Raw genomic sequence first — 15,595 nt, forward strand, 5'->3', positions numbered from 1 at the left:
GCAGTCTTTCAAATGATAGAAAATTTTGAAATTGTTTTTTTTTTTTTTAAATTAATTCATGTAACATCTGAAATGTACATGTTTTTTTTTTCATTTGTAAAGTTAATAATTGAGCTCTGTACACATTAAATATGCGTAAGCAAAACAGCAGCCATTTGAGGTGACCTCAAATTAATTAAAAAAAAAAAAATTAATTACCAACTAGAAAAAATTTTAGACTCTTTTTTTTGGTCTCGTTTTTTCTAGCTTGTCTTGGTAAATCAAAATTTTGTCGAATTACATAATTTGTAAACACGAGATCCTCCTCCTCTCACCGTGAAAAAAAAAAATGAAAAGTAGTTTCCAAATCTGAAATTCATTTCAGATTACTTTTCATCATTTTATGTTGATCCATTCTTTTGGATCTCTTGCTTCTTCTTGTCCTCTAAGAGATTTTTCATGTCCATTAGAGCTTTTTTGATTTGCTCGCCAAATCGCGCTGAATTCTAAAAAAAAAAGAATAGTTGGATATTTTTTTAGAATATAATTAATAAATAATTGCTACTATTAATTAATTAGTAATTATAATTTTTAATTAATAATTGTAATTATTAAATAAGAATTAATAATTTATAAATGTAATTTTTAATTAAGAATTAATTATAATTAATAATTGTAATTATTAATTAGGAATTATTAATTATTTATTAATTAATTATAAATTAATATATAAAAAAAAAATTTTTTTAATTTAATTTTTAATTATCAGATAAAAAAAATACCGTCGCTGGTGAACTACGTTTACTGGAAATATGGAAAAATATTATATCCTCTCCTGCAATAATATAAGAAACTCCATAGCCATCGTCGGCAACTGGACCAAATCCACCACCCGCGGAAATGCAATTTGGAAATTTTTTCAAATTAATTCTCGTTGTTTGTCCATGTGGTGTTTGTGACGTTGACAATTTCCAAGGCTCGCTTAATACTTCCTAAAAATTTTCAATTTGAAAAAAAAATCAATTATTATTCAATCAATACACGAATAATAATTATTAATTTTTATTAATTAAAAAAATTAAATAAATAAATTATTAATAATAAATTACTTAATTTATTTATTTTATCAATAATAAATAATTTTAATTATTATTACTGATTAAGTAATTATAATAATTAATTAATTTATTATTAATAATTAATTATTTATTCTTAATAATAAATTAATTAACTACAATTAACAATATTAAATAATTATTTTATTGATTTTTTTTTAAATTTTAATTATTTTATTAGAATTTAAAAAAAAAATTTTTCGCTACCTTCAAGAATGGGGAATCAACCTCCAAATATTTGGAAACAACATAGAGGCAAAACAAATGCCTGTCAATTCCATTTCCAACCATTGCATTTTGATAACCCAATTGATGTACTTTAACAGCTTCATTTAATAATTTAAGTCGTTCATCGACTGTTTTTGTTTTATCTTCCATTGCCTTGACCCAGGCTGACGATTCATTGGTACAAGGTCGTACTGTTTCAGTTCTACCTTCGCGGAATAATCTTGTCATTGATGCCTCATAAGTGAGACTAAAATGTCCAGCATCACGATAATAGGCAAGTTGGAGTGCCATTTGAATATAAGCGTCTGGTGACATTGAACATTTTTTCATAAAACCTTTTCCATAAATGTCATTAACATAAATTCTTAAATCCACATCGTTCAATAATTTATCCGCCTCCTGAAATTAAAAAAATTAATTAACATTTTTTTTATTAATTAATTAATAATTAATACATAATTTATTATGTAAATTAATAATTAATTTATAATTTACTAATAAATTAATAATTAATTCATAATTTATTAATCAATTAATAATTAATTTATAATTTATTAATTATTAATATTGTTTTAAATAATTATTTTAATAATTTAATTTTTTTAATTTAATAATTAATTACGTACTAAATATGATTTTTCAATTGCGTCAAGACATTCTTTCGTTAAATCCCACTGAAGTCGTGATGGTGACGGTGGAATTAATTCCGGTGTTCCAAGAGTGTGTCCATCTTCTCGAAATCTGGATAAAATTGAAAAATTTCATTTTTAAAAAATTTTGCTTTCATTGTGAAAATAATTAATAAAAGCTGTGCAAAACTGTACATACTAATATCGATTTTTTTTCCTAAATTAATTTTACACTTTTTTTCATATTAATAAAAATAATGTCAAAATTAATTACATTTTTTTTTTTTTTTTGCAATATTTACGACTAAAATACCAAAGCTATTTACAAAAGAAGAAATCGATATTCGTGAATTGAAAAAAAAGCGTGCGATTAAAAAATAATAGTGATTTAAAAAGTGAAAAAAATATTAGAATTATAAAGAAAGCATTAAATTATGATTTATAAAAGAATAGATTGAAGAAAAAAATTTTTTTTTTTTTTTTTGCAAAAAAGTGAATCATTCAATAGAAAATTACTTGTTAAATCACTGCTTGTGAGTAAAGAAGTGCTTTGTAACAAATTACCCAACATCAACTGCGGTACCAAGAACATATTCCCATAAGGTTCCCATAATAGGTGCATCGGCCCTAACAAATCACAAGAGTAAAGAAAAATTTTTTTTAGTTATACCAAATTCAAAAATTTGTTAATTTCCATTTAAAATTCATTTTTCACCACAGCAAATCGAAATTTTTTATTTTCTAAAAAAAATTAAGAAACATTTTTTTTTTTTTGGGTAAATAATAAACCAGTCTTTTGTAAGTTGAAAATTATTAATTTGTGCCCCACTGTTTTTTTTGGAAAAAAGCCAAGAGAAAATATTAAAAGAAGCCTACTTTCTTTTTGCACCAGATAAATTTTGCTGTAGAAAAAAAAATTCTTACACTGGATTTTGAGCATCGTCAGATATCACGTACTCCCACATGTGTGACATTACTGCTGCGTCTGCCCTACTCATTTACTCATTATTATAAAATAATCTTTTAAAAGTAGATAAAGAAAAAGAAATTTACCTTTATCTTTTTTATAAACAAAATAAATAAAAAAAAAAAAAAATTAAGAGATGAAAAACAAACCCCACTTTCGAAAATTCACAAATAAAAAAAAGAAATCTATAAATAAATATAGAAAAAAATTTTAGAGACAATATTTTTAATTTTATAAAAATATTTTTCCAAAATAAATTATTGTTTTTCTATATGAGCTCTTTTTGAAATTTTCTCCATATACTTTTCTATGCTAAAAATTTTTTGATTTCTAAATAAAAAATAATAAAAATAATAATTTTCAAAAATTCACTTTTTAAAATTTTTTTATCTTAATAATTAATAATTATTCGAAAAAAATGAATTTTTTCTATTAAAATATTCACTAATAGTCCAAAAAAAAAAGTTTAAAATAAACTAAGGAAAAATTTTTTCTTTTCAACATACCACGAGTGTTCAGCATTGAAACCAATCTGCAAAATAAATAAAATTTAATTATTTTTGAAATTCCATTTCTAAATAAAATAAAATATAAATTTAAATAAAAAAAAAAAAATTTTTACCCTTCCATTGTTGCCGATGCACAATGTAAATGATTTATCAAACCATCTGTCGTGACCTTTTCCATGCAATAAAATTCGTCCATAATTGTCCAATTTTTCAGGATATTTCTAAAATTCAAAAAAAAAAGAAAAAAAAATTAATCACAAATTTTATCATCACAATTAATTTATATAAATAATTATAAAAAAAAAATTTTTATGAACCTTATCAAATTCATAAGGAACATCATCGAGAACAACAATGAAAGCAGCTTTTTCAATTAAATCCAAAGAAGCTCGATTAACGCCTTTGAAAAAATATTTTTGTCTCGTTTGGGCCCAATGTGTTCTTTCGCCAGCAGTCAACGATGCTAATTTTTCTTCTCCTTCAGCAGGCGACGATGTGTCATCCAAAATTTGTTGAATTTGTCTGCAAATTATTAATACTAATATTAATTTATAAATAAATTATTTCACATTACAATATTGGGAAAAAAAATTATTAAGTAAAAATAATATTATATTAATTAATACATAATATCAATATCAATAATAATAATAATAATAATAATATAAATTAATCATTAATTTTCTTTATTAATATTAATTTTTTTTTTATAAACGAACTCAAAAATAAAAAATCCTCTTTCGTTACTCTATAAAATATTAATTATAAAAAAAAATTTTAAATTAGTTTTAATATTTATTAATTATTCATTAATGTATTATTTAATTATTTTAATAATTAATTTATTATTATTATTATTATTATTATTATTATTATTATTATTATTATTATTATAAATTTTCACATTACGTAATATTTAATAACTGAAAATAAAATAAAAATTGTAAAAAAAAAAATAAAAAAAAAATTCAACTTTGTACATAATATTACAATGAAACTCCAATTGAATGCAACTTCTGCTTCGATTGGAGTTACAAAAAAAATATTAAAAAAATAAAAAATGTAATTTTTAAAAAATTCATCACTTACTGTTCAATTTCACATGGCATGAGAATCCTATTCTTATAATAGATAAGCACCTTGAAATATCTGCCTTTGTGATAAACAACAACGTGTTTTGCATCTTGATAATGAATTATTTTATCGGTCTCAATTCCAGGTATTCTTGTTGTATTAAAAAGTCTTTCATATTGCCACGAGCACAAGGGCACCAGACCTTGTATAAGAATCTACGGACACAAAAAAAAATGACAAGTGTCATATATTGATAAATAAATTAATTATTTTAATTTTTTTTTTTTTTTTAATCATTCTACCAACTGGTTCTAATTCTTGTCTTTCGATGAGACGTCTATATTGTAGACATGAATGAATCGTTGACGCTGCTCGTGCCGCTTGTATTGTTGTTGGTTGCATTAAAATTGCATCGATACCATAAAAATTTGAATTCACCATTAATGCTGAACGACCACGTAAATAAACATATTCCTCCCACCAATCGGAAACATAATTTGTTGACCACCATGATTTTAACATTAAATAACGTTGTAATTTCACAGCAATTCCTTGTTGAAATTCTTTTGCCAATTTTTCCATACGTGTGTAATTTTTATCGTCCAATAGAGGTCGTGCACTTACTAAATACTGTTTCAAAAAAAAAAAATAATTTATTTATTTTCCCTCTTGATTTTAATTTAGTAAATAAAAATATTTTAATTTTTTACATTGAAACTCCAATCAAATGCAGTTGTATTCGTTTGGAGTTTCAGTGTAAAATCGAAAAAATTAAAATTGTGAGATTAGAAAAGAAAAAAAAAACGAACCCTTTTCATAGTGTCTTCAACGGAAGGAAGTGGAAGTCTCGGTAATGAGCCTTGAAAACTGTACAGCATTGGCTTGTTCCAGCCAGAAAATAATTTAACTAAATAAAACCACAATAGGGTTTTATAAGAGGGACGACTTCCCCTTCGACTTGCTGCCTCAAATAACCATCCCTTATAAATTAATAATAATTTTAATGTATAACGAATTCCATATATCACAACTAGCCACAATAATAATCCAACTACAATTGAACCTGCAAGATGTGCTGGTATAGAAGACCTGCAAAAAAATTTTAATCATTAATTTTTTTTTCTCTAAATAAATAAAAAATAAATAAATAGGTACTGAATCATATATTTTTTATTAAAAAATTTTTGGAAATTTTTCTATGAAAAAAATATCGAAACTCCAATCGAAGCAAATCCAATTGAGTACAGTACTCTCGAGTTGCTTCGATTGGAGTTTCAAAATTTTTTTTATTAAAAAAAATTACTACGAATACAAATATTACAAAATTTTGCAAATATTTACCCTGACAGGTATGGAGATACTTTTCCAACTAAATCATAAGGAACTTTATATCCTGCAAAATGAACTGCTGTCACTAATGATATTGTAAGCCATAAGCTTCCCAATGAGGCTGGATAAACGCCACTTTTTAAATTATTCTGAAATGAGAAAATTACATTAATTTCATAATTAAATTTATAATTTTTATAATTTTTATAATATAAATTTATGATTAATTTCAAAATTAATTACAAAATTAATTTAATAACTAATTTTATAATTAATTTTATAATTAAATTAATTACAAAATTAATTTAATAACTAATTTTATAATTAATTTTATAATTAAATTAATTAATAATTTTAATTAAAATATTTTTTAATAAATTTACATTTAATATAATTATCATATTTAAATTTTTTTTTACATTTTAAATAAAAAAATTTGTTTTTGATAACTTATAAATAATATTTAACATTGTAATACCTGGAATCTAAAAAATCTTTTCTTCCAAGAACGAATACCAGATTGCCAGACAAGATGAAGGACTTCTCTATCGAAATTCACGTCCCATCCCTCATGGGTAATTGCAAAACTAAATGCTACAGCTGAATGGGCTTCCGCCATAGTTGGCTATTTAAAAAAAAAAAATCCTAAAACACAAAAAATCATCTCATTATCTACAAATTAGAAATTTTTTTTATCTCTATATTTGAAAAAACGAAAAAAAAATTTAGTTATTTTATTTAATAATTATTTGTAATTAAATAATACCAATAAAAATAGTATTTTCCTAAATTTATCGACTCGAATTTTATTTAAAAAAAAAAAAAAAAACTTTTTTCATCTATACACTTCGATTATATTTATAATTTCTTGCCCTTTAGACGCTGTGTCCCATTATAATAAAAAAAAAAAAAATACAATTGCCAAATCAAATTTAAACGTCTTATAAAATTTAAATTCGATTTATCTTACGCAATACCGATTATTCAATTTATAAATATATTTCGAATATCTTTTTAAAATTACTTCCTAAATTATAAATATAGACAACTTGATATTTTTTTTTCGACACCTGATACAAATATCAAAGAAAAATATTTAAAAAAAAAATATATATATATTATAATACAAAATCAAGAATATAATTGTATTGAGTCGCATATTCACTATGTGGTAATAATGTAGAGCAAACGCAGATGTACTTAATTGACCTTATTTAAAAGGAAAATCAGCAGTTAACATTTTAACGTTGTGAATCGTCATAAATTGTAAAGAATAAAAAAAAAAAGCTCAATGTTCTTGTATTTAAAAAGAAATAGGAAAAAACAATTTTTTTTTTAAATTTATGTATAATTGCATTCTCAAGGAGCCAATGACTCTTAAAGTGTTTTTATTCTATTCTCTTTTCTTGAAAATGAATAAAACAAGTGAAGAAAAAAATTATTAATATATAAAAAAATATGTAAACAAAAAAAATAAAAATATTAATTAATTATATTAAATAATTAATAATTAATAGTTAATAATTAATAATATTAAATAATTACTACAATTCTATCTAGTGAAATTTTTTGCAAAAAAAAACCTGCATTCGAAACAATATTTTTTTTTGTTTAAACAAAATTTTGTTTCAAAAATTAAAAAAATCAAAATCAAAAAATTGTAAATTTCCTCTGAATTGAATAATAAAATGTTTAAATTGAATGTTTAGCAAAGGCTAAAATGTAAAATCATGATGATGATGATGATGATGATGATGACGATTTTGTCAGTCTTGTAACAAACCAGTTAGAATAAAATGTCAGTTTTCAACTCTATGTATATAGTTTATTCGATGACGTGCATATCGCAATCGTGTAACCTTGGACTTCGAACTGAAATCGCATAGACATATATATGAATATTCTTTCAGAAATAATTTTTAAGTAAACGTTTGTAACTGTCAAATGAATCTTCCAGAAGCATTAGAAACATTCAATCTGTCGCATTTTATATATATATATATTCATAATTGATAAATTTTATCAAAAAAAACAATAATTTATATTCATTTACAAATAATCTTAAAACATTTGCGCGACAAAATAAGAAACGCGCAAATCTTTATTTCATTTTAATAAATTATCAATTCTTTTTTTTTTTTTTTTTTTGCTAACAATTCAATGATTTCCTGTACGAAATTTTTTTAATTTACAATAGTAAAATAAAACAAATAAAATTTATTTAATTCGCAAGTAAAAAAATTATTTAGTTCAAATTAATTCAACAATTGCAGAAATTAATTTTTTTGTAATGTAGAAAAATTTTAATTTTATTAAAATTTATTTCAAAAGAAAAAAAAAAATTGTTTTCCTATTTTGTCATTGAAAAATTATACTTCCTTTAAAAAAAAAATATTTTTTAATTTTTTGAACTACTTGTTATTGCATAAATGTTTTCTAGAAATGTAAGAATTTTTTTTTTTTTTAATGATAGTCAATAATAATAATAAAAAATATGTTTAGAAATTAATATTACTTTCAATATTATTGTCACCAATTTCAAGAAACATTATTGAAAATAAAAAGAGAAATATGTATTTTTCAAAAAAACAATATTGGATTATACAAACTGATTTTAAAAACCTCTTGAACGTTGAGTTCTTTTTTTTAAAAAAATAAATAGCCAATAAAAATTGACACAAAGATTAAAATTCAAGACTTGACATTGACCGAATATAATTATTTTCGCATTTTTTTTTTTTTTTAAATTATCGCAATTTATGACAAAAAACGTAATTTACAATATTTTATAAATAATCATTTTTACAACTCGAATTTTTTTTATATAATTTTTTTTTATACAATTTTTTATTACAACAAATTTTTTTCACTATTTCAAACATTTTTCTATATTAATAAATATATTATTATTAAATAATTATGATTTAAACAAATATAATTTTTTCTGATTTAAATAAATAATTATTCAAATGAACAATTTTTTTTTTTTTTTTGAATTTTAATGTCAAATTTTGTTTTGGAGGGGAAATATTTGCATCCAATTACCTAATATTTACAATATTATCCAATGAAAAAAAAATGTCTACATAGTATTCTCGATATTAAAATTACTTTCGCAAGAAATCATTGATTGCGTGAAGACACATCAAGAGAGGTAAGAAAAAAAAAATAAAAAAAAAAAAAAAAACACAAAATACCCCACCTGATTTCCAAGACTACTTTCATGGGCTTCAAAGTCCAAGGTGCAAGTATTTCCGCAGTTAACAATAACTGGTTTTAAAATTAATACCTACAGTGTACAAAATTATTAAAAATTTATAAATTAATTTTACCGATATTTATAATATATTATTTAAATGAAATTATATAGAAAAACATTTATAGCATCATGGGAAAATATTAAATCTATAAATAATTTATACAAAATTTTTGACATATACTCTAAACATTGAAAGCAAACAATAAGGAAAAATTCTGTTTGTCACAATAGTATATATATATTGTATATATGCAAGAATATATTAACATATATTTGATTTTTTGTAAGCCCGTTTATTATTGTAAATAAATAAATAAATAAATATTTATTATCAAATTAACTGACAAACACAATTTTTTTATTTATTGTTAAGTTATGATTGAAATAAAATCAAAGAATAAATTTTTTTAATAAAAATTATTCTAAATAAAATATTAATAAATAAAAAAAATAAATAAAATAAAAATATATTCTAAACAAAAAATTAATAAATAATAAAAAAATAAATTCTAAATAAAATATTAGTAAATAAATAAACAATGAATAAAAAAATGGATCCCAACATAACAAATAAAAAGAAATCAATAAAAATAAATGATACACAAAAAAAATATAAAATAATTAATTAATAATTAATATTACCTATTTAAACATTTTATCCGGATTATTTATTATTTACTATAATTTAAAAAAAAAATTTTTAATTAATTTTTTTTTATAAATTAAATTTTGAATTCTTTAAAAAAAAATTTTTAAATTATTGGTAAAATATTCTCTTGCATGTAAAATGTATAATACAAATATTTTACAAATATTACGTTTTTGACAGATGAACAATACAAATGAATCACAAATCAATTTTCGATACTTCTATCTAATCTCGAATACTAATTGTTTGTTAATTATTATACGATACATTAATTTTGCAAACGTTCATATATATATATATATATATATATATATATATATATATATATATATATAACTTGAATTTTATCAACACGTTTGCATGCAAAAAATTAATAAAAATTCTCATTCACTTTTTCCACGCGCAGAAATTAAATAAATTTCATTTAATCAAACGATTTTAATTTGCGTTTATAAATTAAATTATTTCTTTCAAATTTTTGTTTATATGTTAAAGAAAAAATAATTTTTTTTAATATTAATTTATATATCATATATATATATATGTGTGTTGATTAATGATAAGAGGTTGTTACTCTGTCGAGACGTTAACATTCAAGTTGTACATATATATTAACGTAAAATAATAATTTTTCATTGATAATTTTGCATTCATTATGTAAATGTGTCATATTTTATATTTTGAAGTGGCTATTCAGACCTAATCGAGCATAGAATTTAGTATCATAAACAAAATTTATTGGCACTTCATCATTGAAAATCTGTGAATTTTTTTGTTTTTTTTAAGTAAATGATTATTTGAGATAATGGAAAAAATATATCAAAGTTTGTGAATAAAAAAAATTCTTTTTTTTTACAATAAATTAAATGAAAAAAAAATTAATTAAAAAGAAAAAATTTAATTTTAAGAAAATAAAATATAATTAATTAATTAAATTAAAATCCGATTTAATTTGCCCACAAAATGGAAAGTAATTTTTAAAATAAAAAAAATTATAATAATAAATAAATAAAAAAAGAAATGAAAGTATAAAATATTAATAAAAATGGATTAAAAAAATGGACCTTTTCATAATTTTCAAATAAAATTATTTATTGTCGCGAATACGATGTTGTTAATGAAAATTTATATAACAATTGCAATATTACCGATGATTAATATACAGAAATTCAATAAACTTTCCAACGTGCGAACGTAACGTAAATCATTTATAAAATTTAAAATGGAAAGTTTTTGAAAGCACTCTATATAAGAATAATAATTGACTTTTTATGATCTCAATAAATTATTGACAATCCAATCAAATGATTTGATGATGACATTTTTATTATCTGTATAACAAAAATCAGAACTTAATTTTTTTTTTTCTTAAATCATTCGCAAAAATCAATTTTCAATATGGAATATTACAATAAAAAATTATTATTTTATTATTATTATTAATTAATAACATTATTATTTTATTATTATTATTAATTAATAATATTATTATTTTATTATTATTAATTATTATTATTATTTAAATAAATAAAAAAATAATAATAACTATTTTTTCTATATCTATAAAATAAACTTTATACTTTAATTTTCATAAATTTTCATAAGAGATAATATTTTCCAATGATACCAATAATCCATTAAATTATAAAAAAAGCCAGATGGTAATTATTCCTTGTATTTGTTAGATATTTGTAACAAAAAAAGAAAAGGAAACTTATTAACCTTTAATCTTGAATTTAAAAAAAAAAAAAAAAAAAAAGTTTTTCCCCAGACGAATAGAAAATTAGAAACAATTTTTTTCTTTTTTTTTTAGAATAAAAGTCAAGACAGACAATACGTAAAATACATTTATAAACATTGTAAATAATTTTTATTTAATTGTTGTAACAAAGGTTTTCGATCAAGGTCAAAAAGTTCACGTTGAATAATTTCCAACATCTTTTATGGACACGCTTTTGTTAAATTTTCTTTTCTTTATTATAGATTTTTATTTGGAAATCAATCGTTTATTCGCAATTTAGTGTTTAAAAATTAAAAGAAATAAAATTAATTTAAAAAAAAAAAAAATGATAATTTTTCGATATAAATATTATTATATTAAAGAATTTGTATACGTATCAATTTTAAAAATAATTTTTTTAAATAATTGCTTTCATTAGCATTTTATATAATTCCACCTACTCTTTTGTTGTTTTATTAAAAATAAATTTTTTTTTATAAAATAAAAAAATAGAAATTTAAAAAAAATAATTTTCGACAATACATAAAAATAAAATAAATAAAATAAATTCTATAAGATGTTTTAGAACTAAATTTTTTTTTATATTTTTATTCAAAATATTGTTTTGATAGCATTATTTTTTATCACTGTAGTTTTTTGCATATATTTACGCAGAGATTTGAGAAATTTATTTAATCCCTTTAGTCTGCAACTTTGTTTTCTCTTTTAATGAGATCAGGTAAAAAAAAAAAAAAGAAACAGAGACCTCCATATTTGAGATAATGAATCAACACGACCTTCTTAATATATGAATAAAAAAATAAAAAAAAAAAAATTGCGATACTGCACAAAAATGAAGGTCCAAAGATTCATTAAAATCAAAATTTAAGGGCAATGACATTTTATCATTGTTTTCCATTTTAATGTTGAAAAAATTTTCTAGACAAAACAATTTAAAAAGGATAACAATAATAATAAAATAAAAAAAAATTATAAAAAATATTTCTTAAAATAAAAAACAATTTTAAAAAATAACAATAATAATAATTGCTAATTTTCTTTTTAAATTAAGGTCAATTCCCTTTTTTCTCTCAAGAATAAATATAATGATTTACGTATAAGCATTGTTCAAGGTGAAAAATTATAATTATTTCAATTATAAAAATTCTACTTGTATCAAGTGTCGAAAATATTATAATTACAAGTGTGAATAATAATAAAGTAATAAACAAATTTAAAAAAAAATATAAAAATAATTTATAAAAAAAAATTGATTTAAATAATTAAAAATAATAAAATACAGGAATTTATATACTATATATAAAGTCTATTATTTTATATTATGCAATAATTAGTTAACTAAATTAGGAAATATTTTTTTTATGCAATTAAATTTATTTTCCATTATGAAAGAGAATGAAAATGTAAATTTTATGAGTAGCATTCTTTCAATTATTTTTAAATTCTGTATTCCATTCTTTTTTTTTCCTTCCTTTTTTTAAATTCCTCACAATACGTTGAACTCCAAAAATTTAAATGTTTACAAAAGAAGTCAATCGTCTTGAATGTAAATTACTGTCATAAATTTGCGTAATAAATTAGAATTTCAATTATCGAATGTTTTAACAAAGTGAAAAGCATATTTTAAATATTTTTTTTTGTTTTCCTTAAGTTTTCCTAGTCAGAAAATAATAAATAACAATAATAATAAAAATAATAATAATAAAAATAATAACTACAAAATAATAAATGAAAAATATTAATTAAAAAATAATAATTACGAAATAATAGCTATAAAAAATATTAATTAGAAAAATAATAATTACAAACTAAGTTTCTTTTTAAAAAAATATAATCAATCTGTAAGATATTTTTCTATTACAATAATTTCAATTGTTTTTCATTTTTTCTTTTGAAAAATAAATCAAAATTATTTCCAATAATTAAAATAAATTATTTAAATTATTATTTAAAATAATTATCATATTACTGTTAATTTAATAAGTTATTGTAAATAAATAATAAAAATAAAATATAATTAAAAAATGAAATAAATAAAAAATAATCGAGAATATAAATTAATTTTAAAAAAATAAAGAAAATAACCTAAAAAAACAAAAGGAAAACAATTGCATATTATTATTATTATTATTATTATTATTATTATTGAAAAATACAGTAAAGAAAACTGATAGCTAAATATCAATTGCGTCATAGCAGGAAGTAAAACTTCGATAGACCTTACGAAATATTTGTTTACTCACGTGAAAAGTCAAACAAAGACTATTTTTTCCCTCTTAGAACAAAAGTATTATTTTGAGGTAAAAAAAAAAAAGAGAAAATACTCTCAATTCACTTCATAAAGAACACGATTTTTTTTCACGAATTCTGCGTAATTTTTTTATTTTCTTTTTTTAAACTAAAAACCACTTTTACTGTTTTTCGTCTCAGTTTGGTGGTCAACCTGAACTAGCCAGGACACTCTCAACACACACACCTCACGGAAAAGTGAAACTCGAGTTTGGATTGGATATAAGAAGAAAAAAAAATATATCAAGACCGCACCTCCTTTATATTATATATTATAGTTACTTAAAAAATATTTCCTGCTTCTAAAAATGCACTATTATTTTATATTAATAGTTTCAACGCATATTGTTTCATCACATATAAAATATCAATTAGATAATTTAAAATCAAATTGATGAATAAAAATAAAAATAAAAAAAAAAAAAAATAGCGCCAAGATTCGTGACAGCTGATTTTTTTTCAGGACTAAAATTAATTTTATCCTTTTTGGAATTTAAAAAAAAAAAAAAAAAAAAAAAAAAAAAATCGCCAACACAATTTCACCGATTTTTATATATGTGTACACACTTTGAAGGTTGTTTTATGTATGTAAGTATTATTTCAACTGTTCTCAAGCAACAGGCACAAAAAACAGCGATGTGCCAAGAGAGCCAAGAATTTCACTCCACACTTGTGCGTCGACTGCTTGTACTGTGCTTCCCACTTTAAAACCCACATACATTCAGCTCCAAGTCACTAATACAAATGTTTAAAAAAAAAAAAATATTAGAGACGAGACGTTATGTATTTCATCCACAAAATTAGACGAAAAAAATTTTTTTTTTAAATTTTATAAATTTAAAATTGTTTTTTAATTTAATTAATAATAATTAATTGATTAGAATTAATGAATTAGATAATAATAATAATAACTAATAGAAATAATTCATAATTAATTAGCATTAATTAAAATAGTACATTATTTATTAATTAATTTAACACCTAAACAATTAATTAACATTGTTACAATTATAATTGTATTAAAAATTAAATTAATTAATAATTAAATATTTAATAATAACTAATTGTTTTATATTTGTTATTATTTTTTATTTTTGTTTTGTTTATACTATAATTATTATATTTATAATAATAATAATAAAAAAAAATATTTATTATTTTTTATTTAATAAATATAAATTATTTTATTATTATATAATTAAAATTATTATAAATAAATTTTTAGTAAATATAAAGAAAATATTCTTAAAGAAATTTTATATTTTAAAATATTTATTTATAATTTATATTAATTATATTTTTAATTATTTAATGTGACGAATCATAAAACACGTGGGGAAATCGAATAAACGAGGTCAACATTTCTCTGGATTTTGTTTTTTTTTTTTTAACTTATTTTATCTGCTTCAAATATTTCATATCCAAATCGATATTGTTTTATTAATAATTATTTAATTATTTAATAATTATTTAATTATTTAATAATTATTTATAATAATTATTATTTCTCAAATAAATATTAATTTTAATAGAAAATTTAAAAAATAGAAATTTTTTTTCAATTTTACTTACCTGAAATTCGAAATAAACTTGACTATCCAAACACTGATAAAAAAAACTCACCAATTAAAAATATTTAAAACACGTTTCAAATTAAATTAAAAAAAAAAATATTTAATCGAAAATACCAATTTGGAAAATTCGATAAATTCGAAAATTTTCAGGTTAAGTTAAATCCCCCAAGGAAATTCAAAATAAACACAAATTTTGTGTATACGTGTGTGTGTGTAATGGCCTTTAAACCAGGAGCGTAACAAGGAATAAAAA

General features: G+C 20.3%; 1 protein-coding gene across 4 annotated transcripts; it reads right to left on the reverse strand.

The window, feature by feature from the left end:
• Nucleotides 1–31: 31 nt before the first annotated feature.
• On the reverse strand, nt 32–15,492 carry LOC127281952 (carnitine O-palmitoyltransferase 1, liver isoform). 4 transcript variants are annotated; one of them, XM_051305974.1, is made up of 14 exons: nt 15,341–15,492; nt 6,309–6,475; nt 5,843–5,979; nt 5,311–5,590; nt 4,808–5,131; nt 4,517–4,716; nt 3,745–3,949; nt 3,541–3,648; nt 3,425–3,450; nt 2,876–2,941; nt 1,949–2,063; nt 1,302–1,721; nt 762–971; nt 32–485 (listed from the first exon to the last, which is right to left on the reverse strand). In XM_051305974.1, the coding sequence occupies exons 2-14, from the start codon at nt 6,447–6,449 to the stop codon at nt 381–383; spliced, it is 2,337 nt and encodes a 778-aa protein (XP_051161931.1). In that variant the 5' UTR covers nt 6,450–6,475; nt 15,341–15,492; the 3' UTR covers nt 32–380. The 4 variants fall into 4 exon arrangements, with proteins under 4 accessions (XP_051161931.1, XP_051161930.1, XP_051161929.1 ...); XM_051305973.1 differs by lacking the exon at nt 15,341–15,492 and adding an exon at nt 14,336–14,473; XM_051305972.1 differs by lacking the exon at nt 15,341–15,492 and adding an exon at nt 13,723–14,470.
• Between the last annotated feature and the right edge of the window lie 103 nt (nt 15,493–15,595).

The sequence above is a fragment of the Leptopilina boulardi genome, unplaced genomic scaffold (assembly GCF_019393585.1).
Source record: "Leptopilina boulardi isolate dan_hultmark-lab unplaced genomic scaffold, ZJU_Lbou_2.1 LbouV2_278, whole genome shotgun sequence".
In the NCBI taxonomy this organism is placed as follows: Eukaryota; Metazoa; Arthropoda; class Insecta; order Hymenoptera; family Figitidae; genus Leptopilina; species Leptopilina boulardi.

Excerpts from the sequence above, each read along its gene's own strand:
- LOC127281952 (XM_051305974.1), bottom strand. The coding sequence starts at position 6,449 with ATGGCGGAAGCCCATTCAGCTGTAGCATTTAGTTTTGCAATTACCCAT. Across the intron at positions 5,591-5,842 it reads GTATCTCCATACCTGTCAGG|GTCTTCTATACCAGCACATC; the intron begins GTAAATATTTGC and ends ATTTTTTTGCAG. Across the intron at positions 3,950-4,516 it reads ATGCCATGTGAAATTGAACA|ACAAATTCAACAAATTTTGG; the intron begins GTAAGTGATGAA and ends AATAATTTGCAG.